At 32.3% G+C, this 21,938-nt stretch overlaps 3 protein-coding genes across 3 annotated transcripts; 2 read left to right on the forward strand and 1 right to left on the reverse strand.

Moving 5' to 3' along the window:
- The first annotated feature begins 3,051 nt into the window (after positions 1–3,051).
- On the forward strand, positions 3,052–10,327 carry LOC111512216 (Recombination repair protein 1). Its single transcript, XM_074171355.1, has 9 exons — positions 3,052–3,276; positions 4,000–4,077; positions 4,131–4,211; positions 4,267–4,344; positions 4,400–4,483; positions 5,766–5,975; positions 6,321–6,911; positions 9,015–9,324; positions 10,041–10,327. Exons 1-9 carry the CDS (start codon positions 3,078–3,080, stop codon positions 10,186–10,188), a joined length of 1,779 nt encoding a protein of 592 aa, XP_074027456.1. The 5' UTR covers positions 3,052–3,077; the 3' UTR covers positions 10,189–10,327.
- Positions 10,328–10,430: 103 nt separating this feature from the next.
- Positions 10,431–11,878, reverse strand: cyp33 (peptidylprolyl isomerase cyclophilin-33). Its single transcript, XM_023171579.2, has one exon. It carries the CDS (start codon positions 11,698–11,700, stop codon positions 10,792–10,794), a length of 909 nt encoding a protein of 302 aa, XP_023027347.1. The 5' UTR covers positions 11,701–11,878; the 3' UTR covers positions 10,431–10,791.
- Positions 11,879–12,807: 929 nt separating this feature from the next.
- On the forward strand, positions 12,808–21,545 carry Rad17 (Rad17 checkpoint clamp loader component). Its single transcript, XM_023171580.2, is given in 9 exon segments — positions 12,808–12,857; positions 12,895–12,998; positions 13,056–13,304; positions 13,840–14,126; positions 14,211–14,296; positions 14,299–14,338; positions 16,313–16,491; positions 18,104–18,566; positions 21,377–21,545. Coding segments are annotated over 8 exon segments (1,440 nt in total). The 5' UTR covers positions 12,808–12,857; positions 12,895–12,971; the 3' UTR covers positions 21,486–21,545.
- The last annotated feature ends 393 nt before the right edge of the window (positions 21,546–21,938 follow it).

Consider the following 21,938-nt stretch of genomic DNA (forward strand, 5'->3'; position numbering starts at 1 on the left):
GCGTATTTAGTGAGGAAGATATCGGTTTATGAAAGGAAGCGAACAACATTAAGGCGGAATCTTATCAAATGGACTCGCTTGCGACTAGTTTCGTTTTCAAAAACAGAATAAAAAGAGTTGTTTTACTTTTTAAAACAACCTCGAAACTCGACTTCCACTAAACAGACAAAACCTAGTCCGAGTCGCGTGTTTTGTTGTGAAATGTTTTCTATTTTCATAATGCCTTCTCTAGACAATGTTCTCATAATGACCTGCGTTTTTTTTATAATCGAATCTTTTGAGCGAAAACAGCGAGAGTGAAAAAACCAAGATACCTACTGTATGACATCATTTATATGTATAATGCTGTAGCATAACATACAAATTTTTGAAATTGATTGCTTTCTTGTTTTTGTATAAAGATGGAGAAGTAGAAAGCCAAAACCTTTTTTCTCAATGATACACATACCTATTATTGATATAAGTCTAAAATTTTCAATATGCACTTTCTCATCAGTTATATAAATAGATGAGAAGTCTACGCCTGCGATATCATGCATATAACTAAGTCAAATTGAAATCAATGTTCATTATGGTATTATAATAGTGTTATTTATTCTGTCATATATTCGAACATTTTTTTGTTGAATTTATTCGTTTTTTTGTGTGAGACAAATATTTTCCTCTTAAATTTTTGGGAACCTTGACACCAAATTAAAAACTTTCTCGTTTGGTATATAGACGGTTAATTCATAAAAGTAGGTATAACAATTATCTTCTAATACAGAGGAAATGCTGAATGTTAAACTTCTTGAAAATGAATGGTCTAATAATCATAATACTATCAGCATCATCGATCTCTTTATGGAATATTTAACACAGTATTATAAATTATAATTTCGAAGAAATAAAATGTTTGTGAGCCAAAAACTAACAGACCCTAAAAATGATGAATTTACTGTTGTTGTGGTAACAGTGCATATCAAAAAGTTCAGTGTGAATTATGATTCTGAGGAAACTACGGAATTATTGATATCTCTGATATTTTGAAGGGTACAACAAATCTCTTCCAGTTCAAAATATGTTCATTTTCACTCAACCCGAATGTCGTCTCAATGTAATTAAACAGTAAAACTATAATTTGTTAGATGTTGAAGGTAAATGAGTAAGAGGCCATCATTATAAAATTTCAAGCTATGATAGGCCTTTAGTATCAACACATTTTAAGTCACTTGTGTAGGTAAAAGCTTGAGATTAACAATATTTTCATTGTTGTATGATGAATCATTGTGAAATTTTTCACTATCGAGTTGTTAAGTTGAATTGAGCATATATTAGGTATATTAAGCAGGCAGATTCAAGAACATCGAGCATGTTACTATTGACGAGAAGAGGTTAACAATGTTCTGTGCCGGATATATTCACTGGTTTGGAAAGAACCCCACTCTTTAGTACTTTGGAACTATGACTCGTAAGCTGCAAAGTGAGATTCGACTTCGATATGCCTGTTGAGCTCTCAAGAAAATGTAAACGTCTTTCCAAAGTTATACCAAATGTTTTGTGGCATATGTTGCGATGACTAATCATTAAGCTCAATTCTTGGAAATTAGATTGAACGTTAGAAGTTTCATTGATACTGAAATAACTACCATCCCAGCTAACAAAATTTTGCCATCGATATCTCAGTTATATCACTTTGTCATATAGACGTTGACATGATATCTATCAGAGGCACTCTCATGATGATAGTAGATGTCTTTCCGATATTGCAATGAGTTTTTAATGTCAACAAGATGTTATTCTATAAAATTTCCTGGAGGATATTAGTCTTTGTTTCTCTAATATGAAATGAACAGTTAGATATCATAAAGTAGTTACATCATCCAGAGCAAAGTATTTGGCTCCTTCGTGATATCACATGAAAAGAGACATCGATAGGATATCAGTTAACAGCTTCAAGAAAGTAAATTTTACCGGAGGTTTTCAATTTTTTATATCCGTACATTCATTTCGTGCCTAAATTTTTCATTTAGATTTGCTCAAACTCATGTGCACGGCCAGAGTCACGATCAGAAAGAAAATCTTGACTGGTAGGCCGTGGTCAAAAGGAACGTATCAAATGTGTCGTCTGATACTGCGGTAGACATCTTCAGTTGTAGGCATCAACTGTGAGGACCATGCTGTAATATCTTGAAGTTCTCCTGGTGGATTATTGTTAAATGAAACAAGTTGGAGGAATTTTGATAATCAAATGCCCGTTGGACATGAAGATAGTGACAGGACGCACTCCCAATTAAAACACAATGCCTTTTCATACATGACACTTAGACGTTTAGTTTTCTTTTTCTTTATCCAAAATGCTGTCAGAGAATAATAAACCGCTTCCTCCTTAGGATCACTAAGGTAGTAGCGCTGTTGTTCCAAGCTAATTTTGTTTTGTTCATTTTCTGTCAATCAAATAGTGCACTACAAGGTAAATAGTGCACCACAAGGTAAACAGATGCACTAAAAAAAAGATAATGTTGGCTAAACTTGTTGTTGAATTTTTTGAAAACTGTCAATTATAATGTCAATTGTCATTTTTTGCTCTACTTCATTCATCGAAATAACCGTTATAGGATATGACTTCATTAACGTGAAATTGCTGCCAATGATGCCAACATTGTTTGCAACCACATCTTCCACATTTTTTCAGATACCACCTCGTCTGAAGTTGACTCTATTTTGTAACCTTCTTACCTGCCATGACTCAACTAATAACCGACCAAGCGTCTTCATTTCATTCTGGTTGGAGCCCAGCTCCTTTACCCTTTTAGCTGATTTTTGCCGAAGAGGGACAAATGGGTTCATGACTGAGGAGGTATTGGCGGTATGAAGTCCTCAGACATCAGTACCGCCTTTCATGAGGTACCCCTACCTAGGTGGGGTACGCGACTAATAAGTCTCGGGTTTGGTTTATACATATAGCACTTTTGAAAGTTACCAAAAACCATCATGTTACGTTGGTTTCTACCTTGGTAACACTGACCTCGGCATATATTTTTATGTTTGTCAACATTTTTTGACATTGACGTAATGTAAAAGCGGCAAAAAACTTCATGAAATCATTTTCCAAGGTCTTGAGTGGTGTTTTTTGTATTATTCTCAATAATAAAAACTTTAACGGTTTACCCAGCCGGTTTTCATCCGTTCCTTCATTCAGTCCGTTTCTAACTTTTGTAAAAGAAGCCCAATTATTGAAAATGCCGCCAAAGAGAAAAGCTACCACTCAAAAATCCAAGGAGAATCCAGTAACAGGTAAGATTAGACAGAAAAATATATGGCCGATTATAAATTTGGAATTCTACTTCGTTAATGTAGACATCATCCCCGGACATCTTAAAATTTGTTTTTGTTTTTTATTTATTTTTATCGTTGTGAAAACTAAAGTAACAATGATAATTTCATGGGGGTTAACCCTTTTTGTCCCAAATTAAGACTTCAGAATAATTTTGGGGGAAAAAAATGTTTTTCATTTAGCACTTTGGGAATTTTCACCTTTCACTATTCGAAATCTCTTGAGAATTGTTAAGGAACACTTTGTGCAAATGTTCACCAAAGACGTGAACCACTCTTTAAAAAAGGCACACATACTGCCAAATCTCTTATGGTTTCTTGAAATGTTTCAGATTTCCAGTAATCTTGTGAAAATGCAGACGATTTCGAAAGATTTCTGAGGATTTTGTGGAAATGTCAAGCCATTTCTATAATTTTTTTAACATTAGCATTTGTAGCCAGGAAAGAATAAACTTCCTTTTATCGTTTTACTATGCTTATAGTCTTTGGTTTCTGGATTTTTCAAATTTCTTCAAAATCTTTTCCTTTCCAATTTCTATGGAATCCTATTTATTCATCCTTTGGTTTCTAGTCTCATTTTCGGGACTCAGTTCATTTCCATTATTTTCTCAAGTTTGTTTTTTTGGTACCAATGGAATTAAATAAATTTTCAGTTTTCACTATTCTCAATTTGAGTATTTGTAGTTCAGGATATTGAGCCAGAGGTTCCAGACGATTTTGTGGACAAGAAGCCTCGTAATAAAAGAGGAGCTGCAAAGAAAGGTAGATATATCAATACTGTGGTTCTATTTTTTTGCCAGTAATAAGAGTTTCAGATGTGGTAGAGGAAGTTGCTTCTGCTGAACCTGAAGAAGTAGTGAAAAAGAAGAGCCCCAAAGGCTCTACCAAAACCAAAGGTAAGTATAATCTTTTTATTCCAAAACTACTAGCTTTGAAATGAACTCATTTCAGATGTGGTAGAGGAAGTTGTTCCTTCTGTGCCTGAAGTAGTGGAAAAGAAGAGCCGCAGAGCCGCCACCAAAACGAAAGGTAAATATAATCTTATGATTTCAAAACTACTAGCTTTAAAGTTAACTTATTTCAGATGTAGTAGAGGAAGACGCTCTTTCTGTCCCTGAAGAAGTAGTGGTAAAGAAGAGCCGCAGAGGAGGTACTACTAAAACCAAAGGTAATTTTGAATATTTGAATTCATTTGCCTAAAACGTACTGATTTCTTTTTCACTAAAAAGCGTTGAGCGTTTCAATATTATTTTCCAGAAAACAATGTGCTTACATTGTAAACAGGCAAATTTTTCAATTTTAAAATGTTTTGAAATCCAGAAATTCAATTATAGTAATCTGATAAACAAAAAATCTTATGTATGAATTTATGAGATTGAAAAGGTCTTTTTAATTTTAAAATTCTACCAACTGAAGGCACAGACAATGACTAATTAACTGATTTTGGTCACTGTTATATGTTTCAAATCAAGGCATATGTTACAAATATTTCTCATTTTTCAAGTAACAAAAAAAAGGACCATAACATACAAATTATAAGAAATGCAGATTTTCCCAAATATTCAACAAGATATTCCAAAAATACTCATGAAATAAGGAAGAACGACTTAATGAAAGAGAAGAAATGAAACTGTCTATGTTTTTACCACATTTATTTGTAACTATCGTTACTGCAATTTGGTCCTATATGGACATTTTTAAACTAATACAAAGTGTTTAAAATAACTGGTTCATTTATTTAATCATTTCTTATGTATTATATGGAATATATGTTCGTAAATAAATATGTTTATACAAAAGTTAAACTGGTCTGGCTTTATCTTAGAAGCCCCGATATATTTGGGAGGATTCACCGGCAACATCAACCACTGATCATTGGGTTCGAGAATCATGTGCCCTAAGCAAATGCATTAAGCCAAGAAATACGGAGGAAAAATTAATTCTTGAACAGTCAGATGAAATACCACAATAGAAAATTATCTGATTTGAAAGGGTTATATTTTTGTATCAGATGGAGTAGTAGAAAGCCAAAAACTTTCTTTCCCAAAGAAAATTATCATAATTTCAGATGAAGTGAAAAGAAAAACATCTAGATGTTCTGATTTTCCCAAAGCAAATCAGACTTCCTGGCAAATGGAAAAACTCCTTCCACCAACTGTAAAACCCCCGTTTGAATTTGGATTGAAAATTTTTCTTCTATTTCGCCAATTTTTCATTCCAGTCCCAGATTTGGTATTGTTATTAAAGTAGAAACAAAAATTAAGATCAGAAATTTGAAAGAAATCTGAAAATAAAACTTATACAGAGATATCGCAGAAAAGACATTAGAATTGAAAATTTAGCTAGATCAAAAGAACAGTTTTTTAAATGCGTCTTTTTTTAACATTACGATTTCTGTATCCATTGTCTGCATTCATTTATTACTATAAGAATTACCTTGTTATTCTTAGCTGCAGTAAAAGAATCAGCACAGGAAGAACCAAAAAAGTCTGCTAGAGGAAAAACTGTGCCAGCTAAAGCAGACAATGAAGAAGAAGAAGAGATTACTATGGAGACCAAGAAATCCTCAAGATCCGCAAGAGGAAAGAAAAAGGAGGAGGAATTAGATGCTAACGGAACTGAACAAGAGAAAAAAAGAGCAACTCGTAAGAAGAAAGCAGGTGAATAATACAAATTTGTTAGTTATAGTAACTCTCTTCATTCATCTCCCAAAGAAAATCCGAACTGAAAACCTTAACTAATTTTCCTGGTAAATCTCTTGGAAAACTTTATTTGAATAACTTATTTTATGGTACTTTTGAATACGGAAACTTTTTTGTTATTAGTAATTCCAATTTGTAATTCATCGTAAAATATTTTTATGTGCTTCTTGTTATCTCTATATATCGTGTGAATTTAACTCTTATTTATATTTTTTCTTTGTGCCACTCTTTTTATTACAGGTAATGAACATTATTGATATAAAAAAATTGTCAAAATTCCTAATTACTGAATTCTCATTATAGATCCAGAGCCTCTTAATGAAGAACCAAAATTGAAAGGGAGAAAGAAGGCAACAAAAGAGAAAGAAGAAGAAAAGGTAGAAAAGCCTTCAAGTTCTGCCAAAACGACAAAGTCAACCGCTATTAAAAAAAAGGTAACAAAAGATGATAAAAAGGCTGAGAAAGAAGAGAAGGTTCCTCTCAACAAGACCACCACCGACTGGGATTCTATTGATTTCACTTGTTCGAAGCGAAATGCTGAGGGAATGTCCCACAATTTGATCATCAGCTGTTGGAATATTGGGGGATTAAAGAGCTGGGTGAAAAAAGACTGTTTGAAATTCCTAGAATATGAAAAGCCAGACATTCTGTGTATCCAGGAAACAAGGTGCAGTGAAGAAAAATTACCGGACGAAATTAAGGAACTCAAACTTTATAAACAGTATTGGTGTCCAAGTGAAAAGGATGGTTATGCAGGGGTGGGAATATTAACCATCAAGGAACCCATAAGTGTGGCTTATGGAATTGATGTACCAGAATTAGATGAGGACGGGCGGTGTATAACTGCAGAATTCAAAGAATTTTATCTTATTTGTGTGTATGTACCAAATGCAGGTAAGAAATTATCATATGAGGCCAGTAGAAAAAATAAGGTGAATTTTCATTTTTCTCGAATTTTTATTTTGTCTCCTTCAAAGTAGTCCCACTCAGATATATAATTCCAATTCTGGAAACAGTTCTAATATGCACTTTTTGGTATGTCCTTGAGCTGGGATTCGGTTTTTATCTCGTCAATCGTCGCGAAACGCCGTCCTTCCATGACTTTCTTCAATCTTGGGAACAGAAAAAAGTCTCAGGGGGAAAAACCTTGTGAATAAGATGGCTGAGACACGATTACAGTGTTGTTTTTGGCAAAAAAATTACAAACAAGTAATGATAAGTGAGCAGGTGCATTATTGTGATGCAAAAGCTATGAATAGTTTTTCCAGAATACTGGACGTTTTTTATCGTATTGCTTCTCGCAGGCGGCACATAACTTTGAAATATTATTCCTTATAGACTGTACCACCTTATGCACTACGCCACTGTAATCAAAGAAAACAGCAAAAACTTTACATTCGATTGAACTTGGCGTGTTTTTTTTTGTCTTGGTTCTCCTGGGCTCATCCATTGGGACGATTGGGCTTTGGTTCCGAAGTCATAACCGTATCAAATCAAAATATACTTTATTGTCCAAAGATTTGCATCTTATTGACAAAGTCCAAGAAATACAATGTTAATATAAAAAAGGTTCAAGAAAGTGTAGATATAAAAAAAGTTCCAAAAATGTATAGATATAAATTTAAAAAAAGGTATATAAATGTATAGATAAAATTCCACCATGTATAAAGTGATAGTACAAATAATAAATTGTTAATAGGATTCGATAAAATATTCTTCCAAACCATAATAGGGTCTATCAACAAGTAGGTGCTTCACCGCCTTTTTGAAATGAATGTTGCTTAGATTTGCAGATCTCATTTCTAATGGTAAATGATTGAACAACTTAACACAGTTATAATATATGGAATTCTTGATTGAATTCGTAATTGGGATGGGAAGATTAAAGGTATAATAATTGCTATTACGAGTAGCATGAGGAGTAGAAGCAAAGTTGAACTTAGATTTATGTTTATAAATAAGGGAAACCGTCTCTAGGATAAAAAGTGTGATGACTGTTAAACTGGTAAACGGTCTTTGCGATATGGAAAACCAACTCATTTGAAACCACTCTAACTGCATAACATCCGGAGGATATCTTATTCTTGAGTTGTTTAAGGTGTTCAACAAATTTCAGCCTATTATCAATGAATCTGTTTTTAAAAAAATCTGTTTTTTCGTTGAATACACCGAGAAATTTTGTGTTTAATTTATTTTGTAACCTAACCCTATACCCATATAATTTTTTTTTTCAGCTATTCATTTTAATTTTAATGATTCTTTCACGGATTTCAAATCATTTTACATCATGTCAGACAATGGAAGTCCTTATTTTTTTGACAGACCTCTTAGTTATCTATTTTTACGACAACTTCAATGATGTATCACATATAATAGGGATTTTTTAAATTCTAAAATTTGACTTGAACAAGCTTCTTATTGGTAACTTTTTCGTAATTTAAAAGACAACAGGCATATAAAACTGATAAGAATACATTACAAAAATATTAGAGTTTGGTCTAGAAATAAATAGAGAGGTGTCTTCAATATGACAATAATATTCTTTAATAAAAGTTGGTTCTTTCCCATCTAAATACATTTTTCTGGACTGTTGAATTTTCCAACGAAATACATTATAAAATCCACCTTCTCAAATATCTGCCACATGGAACCTTCCTGAACACTCTTTGTGAGTGATAATTGCAATTCTTCAATAAAAACTTTTTGATTCAATTCAAAAATAGTTTTTGTCGAGTATCAGCAAAAGGGGATCACTTGTAATATTCAGAAGTAGACAGTTGATATTTTCAATGCATTGCATTTATGTATAATAGATTAATTGTTTGAATATTTCATGTTTTTTCACGATTTTCTTGCAACACTATCTTACATCTACCTTACCTATCTATGAATTTTGCATGAGGATCTCTTCGTCAAAAATATTTGTGCGCAATGAAAAATAATTTTTGCATATAGAATATTGTTGCAAGATATTTTAATATTTTGATTTTAACAAAGGTCGTAAGCTGGTTACCCTTCCGAAGCGACTAGAATGGAATGAAGCTTTCAAAAGTTACATAAAAAAATTAGATTCAAAGAAGCCCGTCATAATCTGCGGAGACATGAACGTTGCTCACAATGAGATTGACCTGGCCAGGCCACAAAATAATACCAAAAATGCTGGCTTTACTCCAGAAGAGAGAGAAGGAATGACGGAATTTTTAGGAAACGGATACGTCGATACCTTTAGAAATTTGTATCCTGACAAGACCGATGTTTATACCTTCTGGACTTACATGTCCAATGCTAGAGCCAACAATGTAGGATGGTAAGTTTTTCTGCCGATTATATACAAACACACGCATATATGGTACATTCCCTATATATACAACATATATACCTTATATATAGGGTATATACCTTATATATATATATATATATATATATATATATATATATATATATATATATATATATATATATATATATATATATATGTTATATACCTTTGTATACATAGGATATATACCCTATATATATATATCCTATGTATTGATATAGTAATAGAATAACATACAATCCTAAAGAAACCAAGAAAGTTCTTGAAAATGTATATTGAAATTCAAATAGATTTTTTTTGATAATTCGTGAAGTTATTGTTCATAAAGATAATTTGCTTTCTTAACAAAAGATGCCAGAAAATAACTTCATTTTTCATAATCAGTAAATATAATGTGATTTCTTTTGAAAAGATCACTTTATGGCTAGTTGTAAATCCAACAAAAACACTTCTCTCACTCGATAAAATTGGTTGGCGACATGCATAGTTCTGGTGTATTGGAAGAGGGTATTCCAGTGCTACCTTTCATTAAGGCTAGTAGTGATAATAAAATTGATTTGCCATGTTGCCAATGGAACCTTTAACAAAACCAATAATTGACAACATCGTTGAACTGAATTGAATAACTGCAAATGCGATTAATTTTTTCTGATCATAAATATATTTGTGAAATTTTTGAAAATGTACGTTATTTTTTTTTTTAGGAGACTGGATTATTTCATTGTTTCTAAACGAATAATGGATAAAGTATGTGATAATATGATAAGAACCGAAATAGCCGGATCTGATCACTGTCCCATCACCTTATTTATCAATATCAATACAGAAGGACCTCGATCAATCTCACAATAGACTGTTAGATATGAGTCTCAGTTTCCTATAGCTGGAACCGTTTTATGATTGTATTTGTGTTTTTTGTTATATTTTAATGTTGGTTTCATTTAAACATGTATGGCGGAATGAAAAAAAATTGAATAAATTTTTACATTTTTGTTTTTTTTTTTTTTGTAAAACATGAAATCAATTCTGCTTGTAAGAAGTATATTTGCGTGGTTTCATTTTATGCCAGCGATTATAGTATTAACTACTGATGGTAAAAGTTTAAGATTGCTTGTATTTCAATATGTAATATTTTATAGAATACTTAAATGCTAAACATACAAAAAAATGAATTACAAATATTTTGAATGTAACTTGACACTACACTTTGAACTAGGTTCTAACAACTAGCATAAAATACATCTATTTACATAAAAGGAAAAAAAATTTGAATGAAATATAAAATAAACCTGAGGTTTCGTCCTGAAAATAAACTTATCTCCAGTGGTTCTGAAAGTTTAACAGAGTTTCAGTGTGAGAAGGACCCCCATAGATTTATGCCACCAACCTGGCTAACAAAAAATAACTGCAGCAAAACTAAATTATATAGTTGTTTATTTCATATCTGCAAATAAGTTATTGAACTTCACCACAACTTGCTATAGTCACTTTTTCTGATGGTTTCCCACCTTTTGAGCCACATCTCTCCATTCTCTTGACTACATCCATTCCACTGATTACATGTCCAAATACTACATGTTTACCATCCAACCATTCAGTTTTTGCTGTACATATAAAAAACTGAGATCCATTTGTGTTTGGTCCAGAATTGGCCATAGAAAGTGTCCCCGGACTTACATGCTTCAACTGAAAATTTTCATCATCAAATTTTCTTCCGTATATTGACTTTCCACCAGTACCATTGTGATTTGTAAAATCACCACCCTGACACATAAAATCGGGAATAATTCGGTGGAAACTGCTTCCTTGGAAACCATAACCTTTTTCATGAGTGCACAAGCACCTGAAATTTTCAGCTGTTTTTGGAACGATGTCAGCGCGTAACATCATAGTTATTCTTCCTACTTCAGTTTTTCCAATTTTGATATCAAAATACACCTGAGGATTTTTCACCTTTTTAGTTTCCGGCTTAGCCGTGGGTTCTACTTCTGCCTCTTCTCTAGTGTCCAAGTCATCATCAACTTTTTTTCCAATAGTTTCACCTGCATGCTGCTGAAGCCACGTGTCTTCAGACCACACAGGCCTAGTAGAACCTTCTTTTATCCTTTGAGGTTTAGCTAAATTTACCCTTATAGTTCTTCCAAATAGTTCTGAATCGTTCATGTTGTCAATAGCAGCAGCTGCATCTTCAGCATTTTCAAATTCAATGAAAGAAAAACCCCTGTGCTTTTCAGATTCATAATCCAACGGAATTTGAATGTCAACAATATCACCAAATGGTATGAAGGCAGCATTCAAAACTTGTTCATTTACTTCTTCTGCCAAGCCTCCCACATATATAGTACGTTTGTTGCTTGAACTCATGTTTAATGTGTGGTCAATTAACCTTAATTCCTTATTCTTCTTGCAATTAAGAATATCAATGGTACTTCTTCATCCTCCTTTCCACCTTATCAAAGTCAAAATATTTTTTCATTCAAAATTCACGAATTAACCGTCAAAGTGACACATTAATGAGGTTAGTTATTGTTTTACGTTCTAAGCGTTCTAAGACAAGTTAGGTTAGTTAGTGGTTACTGGGCTTCGTTTTTGGACATATATCCAGTTTCAAGTACCTTTTGATTTAAAGGAGAGAATGTACTTCGCTAGACACGTCTATCATTTTGAATAGTTTAAAGTTATTAGTAAGACATAACACAACACAACAACTGTTCTCGCACAGGGACAGCGGCTGGGCATTATACATCCCACAAATGTTGCCTGGGAAGATAGTAGAAAACCTAGGGGAAAAAGTATCTGTAATAATAATCCATCAGTGATACAATTTGATAGTTTCTTCAGAGGAAACATATTATTTTATTAATAGCTTCTTGAGTCGAATTTTGCAGTAATGGAATAAAGTTGGCACGATAACTTTTGCCATTTGAAAATATGAAAGTAATATTTGCAGAGTATAAAAAAGAAAAAAATTCAAGATCATTTGTAGGTACTGAAAAATACACGTCAAGAAGAGTACTTCGACCATGCCACTGAAGATAGCTGTTGCAGTTGAAACCTTTGAAGATTATAACCAAAGAAAACCATGGCAAAACCTGCAAGCCAATCAAAACATTGACACCAGTCGTGACATTCTCATATCATTTGGTGTTCCTCGATAGGATGGAGCATATATCTATATTGTCCAGAAACTGATATATAACGGAATTCTTATAATCAAACTCTAAAAATACTCTAAATAATAAACAAGTTCCTGAATTCATCGATGGTGGAATTATCTATTGGTCCATTCAAAACATAAGCACACTCCTATTGTTTGAAGCAAAATATCAAAAACCTTCTGCTGAATTTAAAAACTCGCCTGAATAAAATGTGACGTCATTGGATGAACACAGAGTTCCTTAAGATACCATCATGTCAGTCACACATACTCAATAAACAATTATGTGACCAGAGTCAATATTCTGTGTCAACTATTTTAATTTTGAGTCTATGGGCCATAGACATAAACGTTATATCTATGAATCTAAGACACAAACCACCTAGAGTAAGTAGTTTGTGATCTATGATTAAGGCAAAAATTTCAAACAATATTTTGATTTAGTTTTTACCTTTTATTATTACTGAATCAAAAAATAATGAACAGTTCTAAAAGTGTTAAAAAGGTGTTTTGAAACTGAAATAATGAATCAGTGAGAATAATTAATTTCAATAATTTTTAGTGGAAATCATTTGATTTTGGACCAGAGGCAAAGAAAAAATGTACCAACAAAATAGAAGTTAAAGAAAATCTGGAGTGTAAAGCCTTTGCCAAAATTCCAGAAAAAGGAAATACAAACCAGAAAGGATTTGATTTTCATAGGCAAATTGAACCTAGACATATAAGTGACTTGGCTGTCCATCCAAAAAAGATTCAAGAGGTTCATGAATGGATTACGTATAATGTAGTTACTAATCCTCAGCAAGACATGGTAATGTATGTATTTCTACCTAGCAAGACTGAAAATGGAAACAAAACTTCAACAATTGATTACATTGAAATAATTTATAGTTTTTTTGATGGATCTTATTCCTCAAATAACTGTGTAGAATGTAACGTTCACTAGTTTTACTACACAATAACAAATAGGAGATATGTACTCACTGAATAGTTTATTTATGTGAAAGTGTCAAGTCACGTTTCTTTAAAAATTAGTTATATTAAATTTTTGAAAATCCCTTGCAAAGATAATGCATGTTGTAGATGATAAAAGTATGTTACAATTTTATCACTTAATACCTTTATTTCTTGAGTAATTTGAATTCTACACTTCTACACGTATCGACAAGTGGATACCTATAGAAGTATATACGTATCCACAAGTGAATATATATACTTAGACCAATTTGGGTATTATAACAATAAAATAAATTTGTTGGGTGAAACTACCGCTTAGTTTGTTTTCTGTTGAAGCATGTTGGGGTTGAAAATTTATTTTAATTTTTTGTAAAAATGATGTTTTTTAGAATGTTGCACCATTTCTACTAATATCAGGACCAACTGGTTCAGGAAAAACTACTACTCTCAGTGTTGTCTGTAAAACTCTGGGTATTTCAATAGTAGAATGGATAAATCCAGTAGATCAAGAGTTTGAATACAGGGGAACCAGTCAAATTGATAACTTTTTGGACTTTCTGATAGAATCTAAGTGGAATTCCCTCTTTGAAAGTAGTACAAATAAAAGGATTACTTTGGTGAAAGATTTCCCAAATGCTGTCATTCATCGACCTGATCGATTTCTTGATATCTTAGAGTAAGCACTTATAATGTTAGTTAACCTTCAAAAATTGGAAATATTTTTCGAAATACCTCAGCTTATTTTCCTTTTACCTTTCAGGTCGTGTCAATACAAATCAAGACATCCTGTGATTTTTATCTGTACAGAATCAAGTAGCAACAACATAAATTTATTGAGGACATTATTCCAGAAGAAGTTATCAGTAAATTCGACATAACACACATCAAGTATGTTGACCTTTCTTTACTTGCATATGTTTTCTTTAAAAAAAATAAGTGTTCACTATATTTTTCAAATCTTTTGAAAACATGTTTTTGTCACCAGAGCAAAAATTTTATCACTCTACACGTGTTTTGCTAACCAAATTAGCATCAGTTTTAGTCTCATCATCTTAGCATCATCTCCCGATGATGCTAACTTGGTTAGAGAAATACGCGTCGAGAAACAGCATTTTTTTCTGTTGAGGAAAAAGTGTTATCAATAGATTCATTTTAATCCAGCAGTTTAAAATACTATTTACCAAATAACACTTTCAACTATTTACCAAATAACACTTTCACCGAACAGTTTACATACAATATCACTTATAAAATAGTTTTTTTTTTACTTAATAGTTTACAAAGTCGCAACACATGTTTCGCTATACAATAGCATCTTCAGACGTCACAATACTGACTAAACAAATTCATGATAAATTCATTCAACTCTTCAGTTGAATGAGTTCTTAGAAATGTAAATATTTAAGGTAATGAATTTATCACGCAGAAATTTTTAGGTAGTAATAGGCAGTACTGAATACGTTATAATTGGTGTACCTCAAGGCTCTGTCTTGGCTCCTATACTTTTTATCATCTATATAAATGAACTCCCAATAGTTTTACGGGAAGCGTTCACTTGCTTATATGCTGACGACGCTACTCTACTCCTCTCAGATAAATCAAAATTAGAACTCCAAAATAAAATATCTAACACCACTGATGCCCTACACGGTTGGTTAAGTAAAAACTCGCTATATCTCAATCCTTCCAAAACAAACTACATGACATTCCATACCAGTCAAAACCTCAATTTGCCTGCCTTAAACCTGAACCTATGCAGTATCTCTATCGAACCCTGTACCACTATTAAATTCTTGGGCATTTCTCTTGACAACGACCTTACTTTTAAAACACACTGCAAAAGTCTCACCGGCTCACTGAACTCTAAATGCTATCAAATCAGAATGTTAAAAAATGTATTGAACACTGAAGGTCTACTATTATTTTATTATGCTCAAGTTCAATCCAGAATTAGTTATGCAATCAGTATCTGGGGTACATCTCCAGCCGCTAAAGATATATTTATTGCACAAAAACGAATAATTCGTTGCATAACAAATGCACCGAAGCTGCAGTCATGTCGAAATCTCTTCAAGAAATTCGGTATTCTTTCTTTTTATGGTCTCTATATTTTGGAAGTCTTAACATATATTCATAAAAAGAAAAATACGTTTCTCACAAGTACTGACTTTCATAGTTACAACACCAGGAGAAGAAACGAGCTCCGCCTACCAAAGTCACGTCTAAACTTCTGTCACAATCTACCTGATATAATGGGATTGAGACTATATAACGTCCTCCCCAATGAATTGAAGTTAATAAATCAGGCACACATTTTTAGGAAAAAAACTAAAGATTTCTTACTTCATATTACACCGTACGATCTGAATGAGTATTTTGAATATTGTCGCAATTGCTAGTGCTAACTTTTGTCATGTCTTTAAATATACTGTGCGGTCCGCTAGCATTTACATATTTTATTCACTTGTATACATATATTTATTTTATGCTAGTATTTAGTTTTCTTATGTCTTCAATATATATATATATATATATATATATATATATATATATATATATATATATATATATATATATATATATATATATATATATATATATATATACCTCTAATAATATATTTTACTACAATTTTGTATACCTTGACTTGCCCTATAGCTTCTTGTATGCTCATATTAAGGACCAATAAACGTATTATTATAATGGATTTTCATCAAGTATCGCTCAGATCTATCATATTTCTAAACTATATCGATAAATCTGTTAAAAAAAATACATTGATATAATTAAATTACCTTTATTTTTGAATTTAATAACTTCAAATTATAGCAAGAATTTATTTTTATCAAATTTTGTTTTTAGTTTCAATCCATGTGCTCCTTCTTTAATGAAAATTGCAATTCAAAGAGCCCAAGCCTTACTTAGAGATAATCCCCAGTCTTTGAAACAACCATCTCAAAAAATTGTGGATGCGATTTTATCATCGACAGTTGGAGACATTAGAAATGCCATGATGCAGTTTCACATGGCTAGTTTATCAGGTAAAAACTTCATGATAACTGTTATTGAAAACTTTGGAAAAATGTAAAGTGTTGCTTACAAGTTCCAGTTCAATTTCGCAAAGGAAAAATGTCTACTATATGTCAGGTATCAGTTTCAACATCCTTCTTGTATGTACAACATGCTCTTTGAAACAAGTTTTCTTAACCCATATGAAAACACGAGGTTCTAACGCCAATAAAATTATCCCGTGGGATAATTTATATCTATATTTATAAATCTATATCTATATTTATAAATGCGAAAGTCACTCATTTCACAAACTACACCTACCGATTTGATCTTCATAAATCGTTAGGTGTAGTTTGTGAAATTACTATGGTTCTTTATCAACTGATGACTGAATCGATCAGATAGTCACTCACTTAACTCATTTTTTCATATCTATTTCTCCGTATTGGTAAGTCCTAGAAAGCGAAAATTTGCTTTATAGGTGCTTCTTAGATCTTAGATGCGCACTAAGAAAAGATTCTCAAATATTCCAACTGAGGAGCCCCTTGTGGGGATAAAAGGAGCGCATCTCCATATGATAATTACCTTTTCATCACTATATCTTCGTACTGCTATATTTTCAGAGGATGAAATTTTGTATGTAGGTTCGATTTATGTTTTAGATGTGCAATAAGAAAGGATTTTTAAATATTCCAACTGGGGAGCCACCGTGGGGATAAAATGGGTGCGTTTACTTATGAAAATTACCTTTTCTTCACTATATCTTCGTACTGCTATATTTTCAGAGGATGAAATTTTGTATGTAGGTTCGATTTATGTTGTAGATGTGCAATAAGAAAGGATTTTCAAATATTCCAACTGAGGAGCCCCCGTGGGGGAAAAAGGAGCGCATTTACCTATGAAAATTACCTTTTCATCACTATATCTTCCTACTGCTATATTTTCAGAAGATGAAATTTTGTATGTAGGTTCGATTTATGTTGTAGATGTGCAATAAGAAAGGATTTTTGAATATTCCAACTGGGGACCCCCCGTGGGGGAAAAAGTAGCGCATTTACCTATGAAAATTACCTTTTCATCACTATATCTTTGTACTGCTATATTTTCAGAGGCTGAAATTTTGTATGTAGGTTCATTTTATGAAAATTACCTTTTCATCGCTATATCTTTGTACTGTTATATTTTCAAAGGCTGAAATTTTGTATGTAGGTTCGTTTTATGTTGTAGATGTGCAGTAAGAAAGGAGGCGCGCGTTCACATATGAAAATTACCTTTTCATCACTCTTTCTCCTTTGATGCCTTAGGAAAATGTTCAACTGGACTTTAAATATAGATCAAGTTCTTTATTATCAAAAGATTGACTCTTGAAGATTTTTTATAATGATGATTATTGTATTAATCTTTTGTTCGTTTTCTTGATCATTTTCATTTTGAAGTCAATTTTATTCATTGATGACAAATATTTGTTTCTGAAAATCATTTAATTTTTCGGACTCCTCGAGATTAGGCTTTTTCATTGAGTGTCTCTTCAAAATTAGCAGAAGAGTAATTTGTCATTGAGGTGTGTGTATTATTGTGAAAGTGGCCACACTGTATGGTACTCATTATAATAATTATTATTATATTTGTGTTATTTTTAAGGTACCGATGAACTTCCAACAGTCTTCACAAAAGCACAGGAGTCTATAGGTTCCAAAAGAAAACGAAGCAACAAGGATGTGAAACTAAAAACAATGTTCAGAGATGAAAGCCTTGGTTTATTTCATGGCTTGGGTAGGGTATTGAATCCGAAGAGAAAGGAAGTCGGTAAAAGCTGGAGACTTGAGCGAGATGTTGAAAAACTTGTGGACGAGTTTTCGACACAGCCACAAATGTTTCATTCGTTTCTGTTTGAGAATTACCTAAAGTATTTCGGCAATGTTGGTGAAGCTTCGAAAGCATCAGAAATATTGAGTATGTCAGCAAGATTTTTAGAAAACTGGATGGATAGAAACGAAACTCTTATGTTTGCCCTGTGGATTTCTGTTTTGGGGTTGATGGTGTTTAACGAACATAAAGTTTCAAAATGGACTCAAATCAAAGCGCCCACTAAATATACCAAAAAGTAAGATTATATACCTATTTAATACTGAAACTTAGTTTCATCATTTTCCTTTGTTTAATAGGGGCTTGATAATCAGATTTTGTTGCCCGCTGTCATGTGTTTTTGTAGGTCCATATCTCTCATTATGACTTTATTGAAACATAATTCGAAATTAAAAAAAACGACTTTCTGATATTCCTGGGAATTACCTGATTACTGAAAAAATACTTGCCGTTTTGTGTGAGACATAGCTTAAAATCTGCTAGCGGTTTCTGCTGCTCCCTATTTTGATTTCAAATATTTTAATCTTTCGCCATAGACTTGGCGACGTCAAATAATAATAATAATAATTTATTTAGCCACTGAGGTACAATATGTACATATGGTATGTCAACAGGTACTATTTATTCTAAACATATACATTTAAAATATAACAAGTAAGTGAAATATAAAGTTTAAAATCTCAATGAGAGTTTGTTAGTATACTAAACAAAATAAAACTCAGCTGAAGTTGCCATCCAGATACTCTTGTACATTATAAAAACATTTTTCAATAAAAAATTTCTTAGTACTTTTATAAAAAATATTGTCTGATTTGGAGTTTTTTAAAAAGTTGGGTAGTTTATTATAAAACGTAATAGCACTATACTGGGGAGAGTTTTTAAATTTAGATGTGGTGTGGGCTGGTATTCTCAATAAGCTACCATGCCGCTTGTTATGATTGTGGGATGATGCATTGGTTGCAAAAGTGGACAGATTTTTTCTCGCAAAATTAACACATTTGAACAGATAAATTGATGGTGCCGATAATAGTTGCATTCTGACAAATATCGGTTTACAGCTATCTCTATATTCCATATTGAAAATCAATCTTACAATACGTTTTTGTGCTACAAATATCCTATTAAAATCTCTACCAGTACCCCAAGACATTATATTGAGTGAAATATGGGAATAAGCCATAGCGAAATAGATTGCCAATAGATCTTGTTGGTCAACACAGTTTTTCATTTGCTTGATCGCGAAATATGCTTTATTTAGTTTTTTACAGACACTATCGATGTGTTGATCCCAACTTAATGTTTCATCCAAAATTGTTCCTAAAAATTTAACTTCGTTTGCTGCATTGATATTGATATTATCGCACTGAGCTAATTCACTTATGGTACCCGTACTTCTATTATAAAATCTCATCGATACCGACTTTGAGGTCTTCAGAACTAGACGATTACGATCACACCAGCTTGTGAACTGGTCTATAATCAGTCTAACTCTTGTTAGCAAATCATCTGTAGTAGGTCCAGCGACTGTAATGGTGGTGTCGTCAGCGAACATAGTTAAATAGCAATCACTCATATATTCCGACAGATCATTGACAAAAATTAAAAACAATAGGGGACCAAGAACAGAGCCTTGGGGAACCCCCAATCTAACCTCGCATTCATTAGACATTGAATTTATTTGCTTTACAATTATGCTACGACCACTCAAGTAAGACTTAAACCATAGTACTATGTTATTAGGCAAATCAAGCACACTCAATTTGGTCAACACAAAATTAGTTGATACCGTGTCAAATGCTTTTGACAGGTCAAAAAACACACTGATAATAAAATCATTTTTATCAAGTTTTTATAAATATGACTGAGAAAACAATAGCTAGCTGTTTCAATAGAATGATTTTTCCTAAAACCGTGTTGGCAGTTTGATAACAGGGTATTACTTTCCAGATAGCTGATAATTCTGCTAGCCACTAATTTCTCATATAGTTTGGAAAGTTCACAAAGCAGAGAAATTTGTCTGTAGTTATCTATTTCGTCTCAACTACCTTTTTTAAACAACGGTAAAATTAAAGCTTTTTTGAATTCATCAGGAAAATATCCTTGGATGAATGATTGATTGAAAAGACAAGTGAGTGGGTCGATTATAGCATCTATTATGCTCTTAATAGTACTCATAGATAGATCATCAACGCCTGATGACTTTTTTTTTTCATTAATTTTAGGGTATCATGTATCTCACGTTTAGTTATCGGACTGTCTTCGTATGGATAGAGAATATTAAGCTTAGTACTTGTAGTGCAAGGCAGTGATAAGTTTAGTCCAAAGTGATTATTTATGAGAGATTCGGCGGTTTTTGAAAAATGCTCAGCAAATGCTTCAGCTACTTCTAAGGGCTTCCCAATGGTTTTGGATTCAAGTTTCAGGTTGATGTTACTTTCAGCACAGTCAAACCAGTTTGACTTTTGTTTTCGAGTCATTTTCTTGAAAAAAAAAGGCAAAAAACGTCTCAGCCCCAAATCAGAATATTTTGTTTACGTTAAGTGATTTCCTAATTGAATCGAGTCTGTAATTACCGAATGTAAAATATAGTTATTGAATGAACATCTGTGATAACCTTTGAATAGTAATTCATTTCATAAATGTTTATGAAATGTATTGAAATGATAAACTCCTTGGTAAATATTCAGACCAGGAAAATAATTGTTTGAAAGTTCCCTGATAAATATACACTGCCGATAAGCAGCATTTTTGGCTAAAAACACCAAACATATTCATATTATGTATATAGAGGTTTTATTACTACATCTATATCGTTGTGTCTATGTTGTGGGTAATGTCATTCACAAATAGAGTTCCGCTATTCACAATTGCTATCAAGTTAGCTCTACTTCAGCGGAAAGCAGACATATTTTTGATTTACTCAACAACATGGTACCTTTTGCTCTTTAACATTTTCAAAAAATAAAAGTCCAACCTATCTGTTGTGGAAGCTTCCAATATTTTGTTTTATGTACTGGTATTTTATTTTTATATTTCTTCTGTTTTTAGGATTGTAACAAATAGCAACACGGAAGGAATGAATCTAAATCCCACTGACTACTACTATTACAATTTGATTACCAAGTCAAATAAATTTCATGAATTTATAGCTAAGTGATTGTGTTTCCTTCTAAACCTGTATTCTCAATTATTTATATCAAATAAACTGTGATTCATATAGTTTCTTTCATTTTGATTCAATCGTCAATGAAGTTGTTTATATCAACATATATTTATATCTTCTTGAAAAGATATAAATATATGTTGTATATCGAGAGTAGTTTTGTCATCATGTAATAAGAACACTATTTAAAACATATATTTTCATTTTGCTTTTTGGTGATTAAAGGTTATCGAGATGAATGTAGTTCATGGCATAGACACTGCAAAAAGATAATTCAAGTACAACATAAAATAAATTAAATAAATGGAATTGAGCTTATATACTACAGGAATAAAATCATTGCACTCTTCTGCTGGCTATATGTCCCAAGAATTGTAGGCAGTGTGTTGTAGATATCACCTAATTCAGAGTACAAGACTACGTGGTAAGAGCCAGTAGGATCCGTCC

This window comes from Leptinotarsa decemlineata, unplaced genomic scaffold (genome assembly GCF_025532065.1).
Source record: "Leptinotarsa decemlineata unplaced genomic scaffold, Ldec_3_MD MMD2_tig00000010_RagTag_RagTag, whole genome shotgun sequence".
Classification (NCBI taxonomy): domain Eukaryota; kingdom Metazoa; phylum Arthropoda; class Insecta; order Coleoptera; family Chrysomelidae; genus Leptinotarsa; species Leptinotarsa decemlineata.

Bases quoted from the DNA above. Each gene is read 5' to 3' on its own strand.
- LOC111512216 (XM_074171355.1), top strand. From the start codon at position 3,078: ATGAAATCATTTTCCAAGGTCTTGAGTGGTGTTTTTTGTATTATTCTC. The intron at 5,976-6,320 runs GTGAATAATACA...TTCTCATTATAG, and splicing joins AACTCGTAAGAAGAAAGCAG to ATCCAGAGCCTCTTAATGAA. The intron at 9,325-10,040 runs GTAAGTTTTTCT...TTTTTTTTTTAG, and splicing joins AGAGCCAACAATGTAGGATG to GAGACTGGATTATTTCATTG.
- cyp33 (XM_023171579.2), bottom strand. From the start codon at position 11,700: ATGAGTTCAAGCAACAAACGTACTATATATGTGGGAGGCTTGGCAGAA.